The following is a 14,482-nucleotide window of genomic DNA, read 5'->3' on the forward strand; positions in this document are numbered from 1 at the left end:
TTTGTCCCCTCTATATGTACTATGTTATGCAATAATCTGAAACTATCTTTCTGTGCTTCTGTTTATTCTTATGAAAAAAATATATTTCCAGTTTGGAAAAAGATATGAAACAGAAGTATTTTAAGACATTCAGTCTTAAGCCATAAAGTTGTAAGGTTTGTCACTAATATTTTAGTTAACATAAATATATTTCTACCTTGGCAACTGAAATTCCATAGTCCTGCAGAGGTCTAACAGCCTCATTCAGTTCTTCAAGAAATACAGATGTTCTTGGGGAATCTAAAATAAAAAATGTTTCATTAATGTTTATAAATTGCCCCTTAAAAATGAATTTTAAAATCTGAAACACACAAGAAATAGATCCATTTGTCCAACTAGCAGGCAAGAACAATTAAGTAAACATATCTCGTTACATGTTTTCATGCCCTTATTTTACTATTGCCTCACTATTCTTATTTCTAATGTTTTTATCATAACGTATTTTAACTTTGTAAATAGACTTTAAAAGCTTCCTAAAACAATAATACGATAAATAAGTGTTTAATTTAAACCTAACATTTGGCATTATTCTTCCAAGTTTAATACCATATATATAACACACATGTATACATACAAAAACTTTCAAAATGATTTTAAAATACTGTTTTCAAATCACAAGTAAAATAAGGGAGCCAACAGAAATGTGTACTCACTTCACTTACTAATTCCAAGAATAGCATTTTTAAGACATGAAGACTTGAATTTGACTATTAAAAAATTATTAGTTATGTTCAATGTTATATTAGTTAATTCAGTGTAATTAACAAAGCAGCTAAAGCAGGGTATTAATCTAAAGCACTACCAGTACTACATTTAAAGTTTTAAAAAACTTAAAATAGTTACATCCTAAAAACCTGAGAACATATTCTTTCAGATGTTATACTAGTAGTCAGTTCTTATCTAGTATTTACTATGGACTAAGCACATAGGTAAACTCATTTAATCCTCACAATAAACTTATAAAGTACTGTTTCTTCTGAATCAATGACGAAAGAGAAACACAGAGAAGCTAAGTGACTTAACCAGGGTCACACCACAGGCAAAGTGGCAGGGGCCGGATTCAAACCCAGTCAGGCATATTATAGTAACAACTGCATAGCACATATTATTAATCCTAACAGTAATCTCCCACTGAGCTTATTGATTAAACAGCAATAAAAACATCACAATAATCATAATCGAATTTTAAAAATACTTACCAGCTTGACAAAAATAAGCTAAAGAGGCTTTTCCTGGTTGCAATGTACTAAAATATTTCTGAGGACTCAGTTCTGGTAAAGAGTCTATTGTTGGCACGTAAAAAATGCACACTATGGCAAAAGAGATCCCAACTCTAAACACACTGGAGCCGGAAGACATCATCAGCTCCAGTTGCTTGTGAGCAGAAGAGTTTGTCTGTTTCTTCACTGCTGTGTTCTGTTTCCTGAGACAACACCTGGCACAGAGAAGGTATTCAACAAGGGTTTGTTGAATGAGTTTGTTAAATGAATGAATGGAGTAAAATCTACAAAGAGAAAAAGCTAAGTCATTAGTCCTATCATTTGATTTTGCTAGTACTTTATTATATATTGAAAATTTGAGGGGGGACAATATATAATAACATCAACTTGATAATATTGATTTTTGATACTTACAAAAGATATCAAAGCTATCTAGAAAATGCTTACTTATCTTAAATTTCATAGATATTTACTAGAGTATGCTAGGCTAATTGTCATTTTCAAGGGTTCTAAAATTAATTCTCAAACATTAACCAATCCATTTCTCAAATTGGACATTTTGTTTTTCTTTACCTATAACTGAATATAAGAAATAATCAAATAATTATTTAATATCATTAACATGGGAGTGAGACATCCAAAATATGCCTAATATGTTTACTTTCTTTTTACTTTAAATCCCCTAGAAGAAACCCAGTAAAACAATGGAAGAAGGGGAACTGTGGCTCAGGTACAGACACGGCCAAGTCCAAGAACCACACCATACACAACCAGTCCCGAAAATGGCACAAAAATGGCATCAAGAAACCCTGATCACAAAGATACGAATCTCTTAAGGGGGTGGACCCCAAGTTCCTGAGGAACATGCGCTTTGCCAAGAAGCACAACAAGAAGGGCCTAAAGAAGATGCAGGCCAACAACACCACGGCCATGAGTGCATGTGCTGAGGCTGACAAGGCCCTTGTAAAGCCTAAGGAGGTTAAGCCCAAGATCCCAAAACGTGTCAGTTGCAAGCTTGATCGACTTGTTTACACTGCCCACCCCAAGCTTGGGAAGCGTGCTCCTGTCTGCACTGTCAAGGGGCTCAGGCTCTGCTGGCCAAAGGCCAAGGCCAAGGCTAAGGAACAAACCAAGCCCCAGGCTGCAGCTGCAGCTGCAGTTCCAGTTCAGGCTCCCAAAGGTGCCAGCCCCCTAAAAAGGCTTCAGAGTAGATATCTCTGTCTGCCAACACGAGGACAGAAGGACTGGTGCAACCCTCCAGGCTGCTATCTGCATGGGTCTGGGGTCTTTTTGTGCTACTTGTACAAATAAACCTGAGGCAGGAGAAAAAAAAACAATGGAAGAACATTCCTTCTAAATATACATATTTTGTAACGCATAACACTTAGGTTTCTTTATACTGCTTAGAAATGAAAATATCTTTTTCAACTCATACTTTAATCCAATTACATGTTCTGAACTCAAATTTGTTCTAGATATCCTCCTCTCATCATCTTTCCTGGTGTACTTACTTCCAGGCTGTCCTCTGTATCTGCTGTTCTCTTTGTTTTTCTATTACGCTACTTTCAAATTTTCCTTGAACAACTTCAGGAAGTTTTCTACTGATGATCTATGTTATCTACATTTAAAAGAAGCAAGTTTACAAAAATTAGTATAATATAAAAACAGCCATAGCTATAGGTGAAAATTTTGTTTTAGTATTTTTAAAATTTCAAACAGGACCCATCTCTTCCAAATGCAAGCTCAGTATCTCAAAATAGGCAATAGGAAAAAACAACAAAAGATTATTTCTATATACTCATAAGGATAAGGTAGAATTTTTTAGCAAAGAATAAAATGATAAAGAATTTGAAATGTACAAAAAATCATATTAAATTGAATATTTACTCAGCTCATTCAATATTATCAATAAACACAAAATATCTCTCCCTAACAAGTCAGTATTTCTGAAAAAGAAAAATAAACTAATTATTCATAGGTTATTTCCTAATCATTCTGTTCATCAGAGATAGTATATATCAGTGAAAAAAATTTGCCATCAATTTTTAATAATGAGTCAAGAGTTGAAAAACTCAAAGTGAGAAGCAAGAACTATAAGAGGTATATATATATAAATGTAATTTTAATGACATAAGGGGTATTATTGACATTTAAATTGATTATACATTATAACCATTTTAAACCTACCTATATTAAAGCTACTTGATATTAATAGGGATGTTACGAAATAGGTCATCCACTATTTTCTTCATATTCTGGAGAAAATGCGTGCATTTCTGAGGCTAAGGGAATAACTAACATTCATTACTGTATATGAAATAACTATAACCTAATTAAACTGTACAACACTAAAAGCACAGTTGAAAGATTCTAGTATAAAATATCATCTTTCCTGGCCTCCAGGTTACAATTTAACTATTTTAACACTAAATTGGTCATTAGTGTTAACACATTACTCTTTTCCCATAGAATGTATTTTTGTAGCACAAAAAGTCTAACCATATAGCCAATGCTTAAATACTTTCCCATATCTTCTACCTCACTAGACAAACAAGATTATACATGTGAAATACTGTGCTTTTAATCAGTTAGAGACAATGGTGATTGTTCTTACATATGTTTAGAGTTAGGAACTCAGTAGTAATCTCTGCAGTTTGTTCCATCTTTGGTAAGATTTGATGATTTTAAAAATTACTTAAAGCAAAGAATACACCATGGGTCAGCTAGAAGTAGAATTTATGTCTTCATAATGAAAAAAATACTGAATAATGATTTAACCAAAACCCACCCTAACAATTGCTGAGAGAAAGAAAAGATAGAAAGTAAGGAAACATGCAGCTGGGATGGCAAAAGAAATGAAAGAGAACTAAATTTTCGACTTTCACAAAACCAAAAACCAAGTTTATTGGAAATAGGAAGGTCAGTGCCAAAACAAACAGTTAGCAGTTGAAAGTAACTGCCTCTAAGGAAGAAGAAATGGGGGCAAGGGAGTAGGGGGAGGATATCTACCTTGTAGGGCCGTGGAAGAGTGGACACTTCACATGCATGGAAAATAAAATGCATTTCCTCAGAGACATGCTGTCCTCATAAAAAGATCTTAACTAAAGGCAAGGGAATGTGAGTGGGAAAAGAGAATATCAACAAGAACAGAGTGAAAACAAAGATACAAAAGGTACTTGGTGACTTGTTTTTACCTACAGCAATTAGAAAAGGGAATGAAAAACAATACTTGGACAGCCATGGTGGCTCATGCTTAGAATCTCAGCCCTTTGTGAGGCCAAGGCAGGAAGATCACTTGAGCCCAGGAGTTCAAGAGCAGCCTACACAACACAGAGACCCTGTCTCTAGAAAAAGTAGGGAAAAAAAAATGTAGCCATGCATGATAGCACACACTTGTAGCCCCAGCTACTCAGGAAGCTAAATGTGATCATGATTGAGGCTACCTGCAATCCAGCCTGGGTGAAAGAGGAAGACCCTGTCTAAAAAACAAACAAAAGCCAAAAACTTAATACTACAAAAATCTAGATCTCAGAACCAAGTGATGAGTACCTTCAGAGACATGTGGCCTTGTTACCTTGGTGTGATAGCTCATTAGTACAATTCTGGTTCTTCTTGCAGTTACTGATTACACTTAAGCTCCCTTCAACCCCCAACTCTGGTGAAGTTAGTTAGGACCACTATATGACTTACTGTGGCCAATAAAATGCGAGCAAAAGTGGCCTCTGTCTCTTTCAGGAAACAGTTCCCACAGCTAGCGTTAATAAAGTCAGGGTTTACCATCTTCTGCTGTAGTCAAGAGAAATGCTCAAATAGTGTCTATTCTGTGAGCAAGAGCATAACACAGAGAACTGCCAGCTAAGGTGTAATGAGCATGTGACATAGGAAGAAATAAAACTTGTTGTTTTAAGCCACTGAGATGGCAGGAGTTATTATAGCAGCATAAACTAGTCTCTCTTAACCTGTGTATAAACTAGAAGTGAGATGCCATCTTAACAAAAACTCCAAAACACTGGCTTAGCAGCCAAACAGCATAGAAACTGTTGTGGGCCTACTCAGGAAAACATTTATCAGAGACTGGAGATCAGCAAGTGACCCACATTAACAAGTGACAAAACATTTGATAAAACTGTCACTAATAATTTGGAGATGACATGTACCTGATTAACTTATAATGAATATGTACCTAAGTTCCTGTGGCTAATGAACTTATTTATAGCCCTAAAAGAAGAGGTTGGAAGACAGATTAGTACTGTGTAATGGTTGCTGTTAGTGGTGTTTAACAAGGCATTAAAAGAAAAATACTCAGAGAATTGCCAGCCAAAAGACTAGATGTTCAAAACCTGAAACAATTCTTAGGCTCCCACCCGTCCGTGGTCACAAAGCAAACTGACAAAACTGCTTAGCCACAAAAAGAGGCCATATTTCGGATGTGGCCAAGAGTAAGAAAAATGTAAGAATCTTACACAGGGCAAAGCCAAGAACCACGGAGAACTATGCTCTAGGGCATATGCAGAGTAAGCACTATTTGTTACTGGTCTAAATGATATAACTACAGAAATGAATGTAAATGTTTAGGAGATTTTATAGCAATTTCACACAGTAATTTTATGTTTGTTGAATCCAATAATAATTTTTAAGTTGGCTTGTAATTTGATGTTCTTTATTTCACTTTTTCTGTAATTCATTTCTATTGTGTTAGGTTACTGTTGTTCTTTAAACTGGCCTAGAGAACTCAGGGAACAGAACTAGAGCCCTAGAAACACCTGCCCAGAGAGATTTCAACTGTAGATTGCTACGGTCTAGATTCTGGTGTGTCTCTTCCATGTTTTCTCTCTCCAAATGAAAACACTTAAACTCATCTCTCCCAACACTGCTTTATGTATTCAACAGGGGGTGGGAAACAAATAAATTCTACCTAGACCAGTATAGACATGACCACTGCTGGACATTACTCAGAGATTCTGAACTTTAGGCTTCACACAGTGAAGATGGAAATTTTGAATTATAGCCACCAGGAAAAGCCAAGGATGAACTACATATAGGAAGGAAAGTATTTGTTGACAAGAGAGGACTGTTCAAATGTTTCTAGTTCTCTGCACGTTAAAATTATACCTCTCACTTCCATGACTTAGGTATAGCCATGACTTGATTTGGTTAATGAAACGTGCAAGGTGACATGTACTTCTGTAAGCCTTTAAGAGTCAGTATACATGTATAATGAATCACAACACATTTTCCCTCTGCCATGTGACTGATAACACTCAAAATTAGGCCTTTTCTGTCAGCCCAAGTCCCAGAAAGGGAACAACATGGGGAAAGCTCCCAGCTGATCCAGTGTGACTATAAAACAAACTCTTAGGCCTGGCATGGTGGCTCATGCCTATAACCCCAGCACTTTGGGAGGCTGAGGCAGGTGGGTCACCTGAGGTCAGGAGTTCGATACCAGCCTGGCCAACATGATGAAACCCTGTTTCTACTAAAAATACAAAAAATTAGTTGGGCATGGTGGCAAGAGCCTGTAATCTCAGTCACTTGAGAGGCTGAGGCAAGAGAATTGCTTGAACCCAGGAGGCAGGGGTTGCAGTGAGCCAAGATAGCACCACTGCAATCCAGCCTGGGCAACAAGAGTGAAACTCTGTCTCAGAAAAAAATAATAATAAAAAATAAAATAAATTATTTTAAACTCCTCAGGTTTCGGGGTTGTTTCCACAATATAACCTAGTTTAGCACTTTTTTTTTTTTTTTTTTTTGAGACGGAGTTTCACTCATGTTACCCAGGCTAGAGTGCAATGGCGCGATCTCGGCTCACCGCAACCTCTGCCTCCTGGGTTCAGGCAATTCTCCTGCCTCAGCCTCCCAAGTAGCTGGGATTACAGGCACGCGCCACCATGCCCAGCTAATTTTTTGTAGTTTTAGTAGAGACGGGGTTTCACCATGTTGACCAGCATGGTCTCGATCTCTTGACCTCGTGATCCACCCGCCTCGGCCTCCCAAAGTGCTGGGATTGCAGGCTTGAGCCACCGCGCCCGGCCGTTTAGCACTATTAGTACACCTGGTCTTAGCAATGGGTAAAAGGACTATGACTTGAACATAAAATCTATATCCTAGATTTTAAAGCAAGATATTTCAAAGAATTCATAGGAAATTGACCCAATTCCACTGTAGGAAAATTCTAAAGAAGATGACTCTTTAAAATGCAATTGACTATTACCACAACAGATGCCAATACCAAAAGAGGGGAAAATTCATAGGTAAATGTTTTCCATAACTATAGAATGTCTGCCAATACTACGGATACACCTCCCAACTACATGTAGACATTGACCCTTTGGGTTGGAAGAGGCTCTCAATTCTTCAGTATAACGTTCCTGCTGGTATGGATCAGAGTTGGCATATAACATGTAACTTTTGTCTCATCCCTTAACTCTAAATAAGTATGTTTGCACAGCTCATTTAAATAATAGAAAGAATGAGTGACATGTAACTAAGGACTAATACAAGAGGGTAACAGCACAGTAAGAATGGCTTGGTGAGATAACAGTAGAAAAGGGCTAAAGCGTGCACATAAAATGCTCAAGGCAACAAAAATGTGTTTTGTTCAGCATCCAAATATTAAGCTCCAAAGCACATCAAGAAGGAAGTACTTCAAGAGAAAACACTAGTCTTCTTGGTAGTAAGGAAACAGTATGAGGATTTGCCTTTGTATTCCTTAGGCAGGTAGAAAAGCTGGTAGCCCTCATTAGCTCCATCAATCCCATTTTGGTATAGGGTACTGTATACAATAGTAATTGACAAACAGTTCTGTTTTTAGATGTTTGAAAGACTACTGTGCTAGGGTCATCTATCCTCTTGGAACAACAATATTAAATCTTTATGCGTTTGGACACGTTTAAATTTTAGAATAGCTGACACCAAGCTTTTGCAGGAAACCCTTGGTTAGTTCCCCCTTTATAGGCCTAATATTCCCTTATGAACCATAAATTTAACAGCTTTCCCTCTCAGGAAAAAGAGGAAATTAACAACCATAACTATTAAATAAATTGTATCAACATCTGTGGGCATCATACTCAGGAAAAAGAAACACTTCATATTTTGCAACAAATGGAGCATATAATGCTTACAAAGTTCCCGTAAGAACATTCTGTCTGAAGTCAGCTTACTTACAGTTTAATGCTGCTACTGGAGAACAGAACCTGCTCACTGAACCAGTCTCAAATAAAATGTTGATTGGATCTCAACACAGTTTATCATTTCAGACCCAAAGAGGCAATAAAAGGAGTCAACAACTCTCCCCTTTAGAGCCTTTTCAAAGCAGTTAGGAGGAAAATCCTCTATGTGCACCCTCACTCCCCACCCCACCAGACATACTCTCATCCCCAGAAAAAGCAGAAAGGAGGAGGCTATCCAGACTTGCTCTTACTGACCAATGGCAGGTGGTAGGTAAGTCTCACAGGCAAAGACCTAAAATTAATATGGGTACTATCCAGATGTTTACTATCACTTTAAGAAGAGAATAAAGGAGAAAAAGAAAAATGCTTTTGTAATAAAAGTCTACTGATGACTTGAAATGTGCACCTCAATGATAAAGAAGATGCAAATAGGCCATGCCAGAGAATATGTGGCACACTTGATTTTGACAAGTGCCTAAAATCACAGAACTCTGATTTTATGCTTAATTTAAATGCTTCAGCACATTACTGTAATCAATTACCTCACTGCAGTCATGAGCATCCTGTCTCCTATTTGAAGAAAACTGTGTACTGCCCTGACCACATTCTCTAAAAATACATGAGATGAAGTTCTTAGGTTCCAATAAAAATAAATCCTTCTCCAAATGATAAATGTTGGATTCGGCCTGTTAACTTCTTAGAGCAAGCCGTACCCTCCGGTACACTGCACTCTCTACCTGCTCAGCTGAATGTTTCATCTGAGGGATGTCTATGTAACAGTGCCAGGCCTGTATATCTACCACAGTTTGTCAGCATACCTATAAGGAACCCAAATCACACTAGCATCTGGTACCTGGACAAACTACTGTCTCAGAATCTAGAGTACGAAATGGACTTTAAAGTTCCCTGTGGAATACTTAGCCAGGAAAAAAGAGAGCAACACTCTTCTTGGGCAAAGCATAGGACAAAGGCAGCCTGGACAACATATCGGGAAAAAAAAAAAAAAAATTAGGCGGGCACGGTGGCGCGTGCCTGGAGTCCCAGTTACTTGGGAAGCTGAGGTGGGAGGATTGCTTGAGCCTAGGAGGTCGAGGTTTGCAGTGAGCTGTCACTACAGGCTGGGTGACAGAGCGAGACCCTGCATGAAAAAAGAAAAAAAAAAAAGCATAGGACAAAGGATGGTGAGGTAAGAAAAGCTGGGTCTTGGTGGCTCCAAGCAATGAATGTCTTTCAACGGATACTGAATTCGTAATGTGCTGTATATTCTAAAGAAAACAAATTATTTCCTCCTAATTTTGCACTATTTGCTAATTTTATTCCCAAACAGGGAAGAAAAGCAGTCAACAACTATGTGCTGGTCCAATATACATTAGTCAATCTGTTTATTCCTCGCTTCTTCACAGCAGTAACATAGCATATATTTTTCTCTCTCAGCCCCAGGAATAGCGCCACCGTCTACCATACACAGGTCCAAGGCTTCAATATACGTGGAATTTAAACAGCACAGAATATTTTTCCTTTCCAGGCAATCGTCAGACTTACAAGTCTCTAAGCCCAGAGCATCCTCCCAAATTCTAAGTTTCAAAGAACCAGCTTCCCCTTGGTCACAGATCGCTTCAACATCCATCTGATACTACTACCATTCTTCCTTAAGAGACATTTCCCTTGGGAGGAAAGGGTCTTTCACTTAAGAGCTCCGGATCTCCTTGTCGCCCGTTTCCATCCCCTCGACCCAGAAAGGGCTCCAGTGTTTCCCGCCCTTCACGCAGCGAAAAGAGAAGGTAAAACTCCCTCAGAAAGCTCCAGGTGAGGCCCTTCGATGCCCCAGAGGCGGATGTCCTAAGTCAGACTCCAGAGCTCTGCAGTACAGCCCTGCTACAGAAAACTGCTTCGTCTGAACCCCCGGGTCTGCGGGCGGAGCCCACAGCCTGAAAGACCCGCGCTGTCACCTACCTGCCCAGGATCTGAGGGCGGGGACCCGGGTCATTTCCGAGGCCGCGCGGCCAACAGTTCCCGCCGCGACGCGACGGGGGAGGCAGAAGGCGAGGCCGTGCCAGGCTAGCCCGGCAGCAAGGAACCACTTCGCCTACCTGCGAAGGCGCGGCACCGCTCCCACCCAGCCCGCGGCCACCACCCGCTCGGCAGAGGCGGCCTCTAGAGCAAAAAACAAACCTCGAAGCTCCTCCTTCTCCTCGTGCTCCCTACGCGAGGGACTCTAACCAATGGGAAGCGCCGGGGGCGGAGCGAGAGTGACAGACGATTACAGAGTCCTCCCGCCGGCGCGAACGGGCGGTGCAGTAGCTGGGCCAATGAGCAGCGCGGGTGGGAAGTAAAGGGGAGGGAGAAAGTAGGAAAAGTAGGTGCCCAGTCAGATCTCGGGGCCATCGAGCGACGGGTCCTGCGGCCAGTGGCCTTCCGAGTGCGGCGCTCGGGGGGCGTGCCCGCCTGGGCCAATCGGCGCGAGCCCACAGTGCGGAGCGAGCGCCTCAAATGCTCGGGTTTCTCAGCTGATTGTCTCCAGCCGAGAGTTGTTTTTTGCAGCTACGGAGCCGAGCCGCTGCCGGAGCCGAGAGCCCTGGGGGGTGGGGGAAAGAGGAGGCGGGGTCGAGGGGGAGCCGCGGCTGCTCAGCGCGGGACTCCGGGTCCCGTCACGGCGCTTCCTGGGGTTAGAGGTTGGGGTGGGTGGGGGGTAAGGGGGCAGTCCTTCTCCCCCTCGACGGCGGCTCCGAGTCCAGCCCCTTCCTTCCCGCGCTCGCTCGCCTGACCCTCAGCCCCTCGATGAGGGTGTCAGTGCCGGGTCCGGCGGCCGCTGCCGCCCCCGCGGCCGGCCGCGAGCCCTCCACGCCCGGTGGGGGCGGCGGAGGCGGAGGCGCCGTAGCTGCCGCCTCAGGCGCCGCGGTGCCGGGCTCCGTGCAGTTGGCGCTGAGCGTCCTGCACGCCCTGCTCTACGCCGCGCTCTTCGCCTTTGCTTACCTGCAGCTGTGGCGGCTGCTCCTGTACCGCGAGCGGCGGCTGAGTTACCAGAGCCTCTGCCTCTTCCTCTGTCTCCTGTGGGCAGCGCTCAGGACCACCCTCTTCTCCGCCGCCTTCTCGCTCAGCGGCTCCCTGCCCTTGCTCCGGCCGCCCGCTCACCTGCACTTCTTCCCCCACTGGCTGCTCTACTGCTTCCCCTCCTGTCTGCAGTTCTCCACGCTCTGTCTCCTCAACCTCTACCTGGCGGAGGTAAGGCGGGAGGGCCGGCATGCAGGGCCCGGGCGGGTGCACGGGGCCGCCCGGATCAACTCCCGCTGAGGACCGGCGGGGGCGGCGGGTGGGCAATGAGAGGCGTACTCGAAACCAGCCGGGGGAAACTGAGGCACACCTGGAGTGTGAGCCGGCGTTTTCCCCCTAAACTTAAGCGACTGATTGGCTCGGTTACTGAGGGGTCCGGGGCTAGGGGGTGAGAGTGTGTGTGTCAAACAACTTAAAACAGTAACGGAAGGAACCCTTTGTTCCGTGTTCTGGTCCTCCGAGGTAAGGCGTTGGTGGCATCAACAAAGTGGCTTCGCAAAAAGTAGCAGCCCCGGTGGCTCTGCCGAAGCCGGACTGTGTTGAGGGAGGTTGGGTGCTGAGGTAGCAGCAGCTCTACTGAAGCTGGACTGCTGCCAGCCATTACGTCACCAGGCAGAGCTGTTCCTCTGCTATTGTTGCTGCGTTTCTTTTATTAGAAGCTTATATTCCCTCCTGCATCTCCTTTCCTGTGGCTCGATAAGCCTCACACAAATTCCGTTCGATAGTTCCCCAGCAGGGTTGATGATCAATAACCAATGCAGAGGATCAGGATAAGGACCTCCATAAAGCCCTTAATGTTTGCTCCAGTTGCTTCCTGCTTTAGCGGTTTATCCTACCTCCTATAGCATAGTCTTTTTTGGAGCTAATTAAGGGGAAAAAAATACTAGCTCAACCTGTGTCTATTGCAGAAACAAAACCATCAAACTGTTTTTGCAATAACTTGCTTAATATCTGGAACCTAATCACACCCCCTTTCTCTTTTATGGGGAATTGCGGGTTGGATTGCATTGTTCTGCAGCGCTTAGGTGTTTGACCCATTTCAAACAGGTTTGGGAGTGTAAGGTTGTCAATCGTGTGTCAGCTTGTGGTATTTAAGCCACAATATTTTAAGATTTTCCCCCAAAAAAGTCCTCCTTCCACCCAAAAGAAAAGCTTGAGAAGGGGAGGCAGCAAGGTGACGTCATACGCTTAATACAGACTAATATAGAATAATATTGGCCTATGCAGCTAATCCTCTCAAAGGCTTTTTTTTTTTTTTTTTGAGGTAATGATAATGTAGTTCCAAGCAAAAGTAAAAAAAAGAAAAAAAAGATGTATGTTAAATGTTTATATTTTCTGGATAAACCACCTCTTTTCTCCTTTAATACATAGGAAGTAGAATGCATAATTTTAAAATCAGTCGTAATGTCAACTGTTTAGCACACTAAAAACAACAATACTAATTTAACTTTTATTCTTTTCTTTCTCCTTTCTTTGAAAGTCCAAGCAATACAAAGACAGAAACCCAAACCGTAAGCAGAAATAAGAAGCGTAGGTTATCGCAAATCAAATGATGACGCCATAGCCGTGTAACTTATTTGGGGATGTTCTAGTTGTTGTTTAAAGTGCTATAACACTGCTACCCTTTATACTTAAATTGATATAATCTTCCTGCCACCATTTCAGATAGTGTGTTAGTGCCTTCTCAACACTGAAGCCTCTACTCTAGCTTCAGTTGTTTACCTGAAAGTGACTAGCAATCCTTATGCGAGGAGCATCAGATGACTTTTTTTCGTATACATCTTGATTTACAAAATCATATGAATGATTCACTGTAAAAAATAGTTGATAGGCATTTCATAAAGTGGGTAAACACTCCTTTTACTTCTAGAGGTATAACGTATACCATAAAGTCCACAATCTTAAATGCGCAGCTAGATGAAATTTTACTTTTGTATACACCCGTGTTACCACCACCCAGATTAACATATAAAGCATTTTCAGTGTCGCAGAAGGTTCCCTTGTTACCCTCTCCCAGTCAGTAGCTCCCCCAGGTAAACACAAAGTGGGTAAACACATCACAAAAAAGGATCCATATTTAAGCTTAAAATTCTGAAGATAGGCTTATGTAGCATAAAATAGAGAATCTAGATTGGGTCTTCACACTTTTGAGGTAATATTCCAAGCTAGTGAGGAAGAATTTAAAATCTAAAAGTCTTTCTGTTAAATGAATCTCGTTTGTGTGATGATAAAACTCTATTAACCTGGAAAATATAATTTGGAAAAGAAGCTGGGATAAAGGTTTTTTCCTTTGTAATGTCTACTTAAAAAGGTGTGAGTTGTTTGTCTATCCTCATCTTTTTATAATCGAATTAACAATTTTAGGACACCATTGTGCTTAAAAGAACAAATTGTCAATTTTTTGAAAGGAGATCTCTTAACCAGAAATCATTTCTCTTTTCATTAGATAAAATCACCAGGAACTTATATTTAAGAGAGTATTTGAGTTCACATTTTTGTATCAATTCCATGCAACTGGAAGTATACTTCCCATTGGTCATTCTGAATTAATGAAGTTTTTCCTAGTGAGTTCTTCATATTATAGCAAAGTGGTAGGGAAAGCCTATGTGGTGACAAATATAAGACTTAACTGATGCTTATTTTTTTTTTAACTGAAAGCCCCTATATCTTTTTTGAGTAGTTGTGTAACTTGATTACCAACTCACCCCGTGTTTACCATATGCTATATTAAATACCAGTTCCGTATTACTTTTCACTTGTTTAAAGCATTTGATTTTTCTGATTCTCAGCAAGAGTAACTTTAAGGACTTAATTATAAAGAACCATGGATCAGTATAAAAAGTTAGTAAAACAAACTAATACTACTTTGAATAGTTTTGGTAGATATTCTAAAACTCATTTTGTTTTTGAAAAGTTAATTGCCTAAAACACCTTTTTTTTTTCTTTTTTTTTTTGGCATCTGCACTTGAATGGAATTGAGATGACTAATGTAGCCCTTTTTTA

The 14,482-nt window shown here is 41.1% G+C and overlaps 2 protein-coding genes and 1 pseudogene across 11 annotated transcripts in view; 2 read left to right on the forward strand and 1 right to left on the reverse strand.

Annotated features, from left to right (window-relative positions):
* Positions 1 to 10,695, reverse strand: part of TXNDC16 (thioredoxin domain containing 16) — a 115,780-nt gene extending 105,085 nt beyond the window's left edge. For 4 of the 10 annotated variants that reach the window (XM_032251072.1, XM_032251071.1, XM_032251066.1 and 1 more), the window contains exons 1-4: positions 10,382 to 10,593; positions 2,771 to 2,877; positions 1,239 to 1,543; positions 197 to 279 (exon numbers count right to left, since the gene is read on the reverse strand). In XM_032251072.1, coding sequence (XP_032106963.1) covers positions 197 to 279; positions 1,239 to 1,401 — 246 coding nt within the window. In that variant the 5' untranslated portion in view covers positions 1,402 to 1,543; positions 2,771 to 2,877; positions 10,382 to 10,593. Of the gene's footprint in view, positions 1 to 196; positions 281 to 1,238; positions 1,544 to 2,770; positions 2,878 to 10,381 lie in introns of those variants that run through there. The other 6 variants (XM_032251070.1, XM_032251068.1, XM_032251067.1 and 3 more) reach the window with 6 other exon arrangements.
* On the forward strand, positions 1,532 to 2,570 carry LOC116532154 (annotated as a pseudogene).
* A 207-nt stretch (positions 10,696 to 10,902) lies between the features above and the next one.
* GPR137C (G protein-coupled receptor 137C) overlaps positions 10,903 to 14,482 on the forward strand; it is an 83,577-nt gene continuing 79,997 nt past the window's right edge. Inside the window, exon 1 of the mRNA XM_032251076.1 lies at positions 10,903 to 11,650. Within this exon, the coding sequence (XP_032106967.1) occupies positions 11,207 to 11,650 (444 nt within the window). The 5' untranslated portion in view covers positions 10,903 to 11,206. The remainder of the gene's footprint in view (positions 11,651 to 14,482) is intronic.

This window comes from Sapajus apella, unplaced genomic scaffold (genome assembly GCF_009761245.1).
Source record: "Sapajus apella isolate SASKATOON/1434 unplaced genomic scaffold, GSC_monkey_1.0 scaffold74, whole genome shotgun sequence".
Classification (NCBI taxonomy): domain Eukaryota; kingdom Metazoa; phylum Chordata; class Mammalia; order Primates; family Cebidae; genus Sapajus; species Sapajus apella.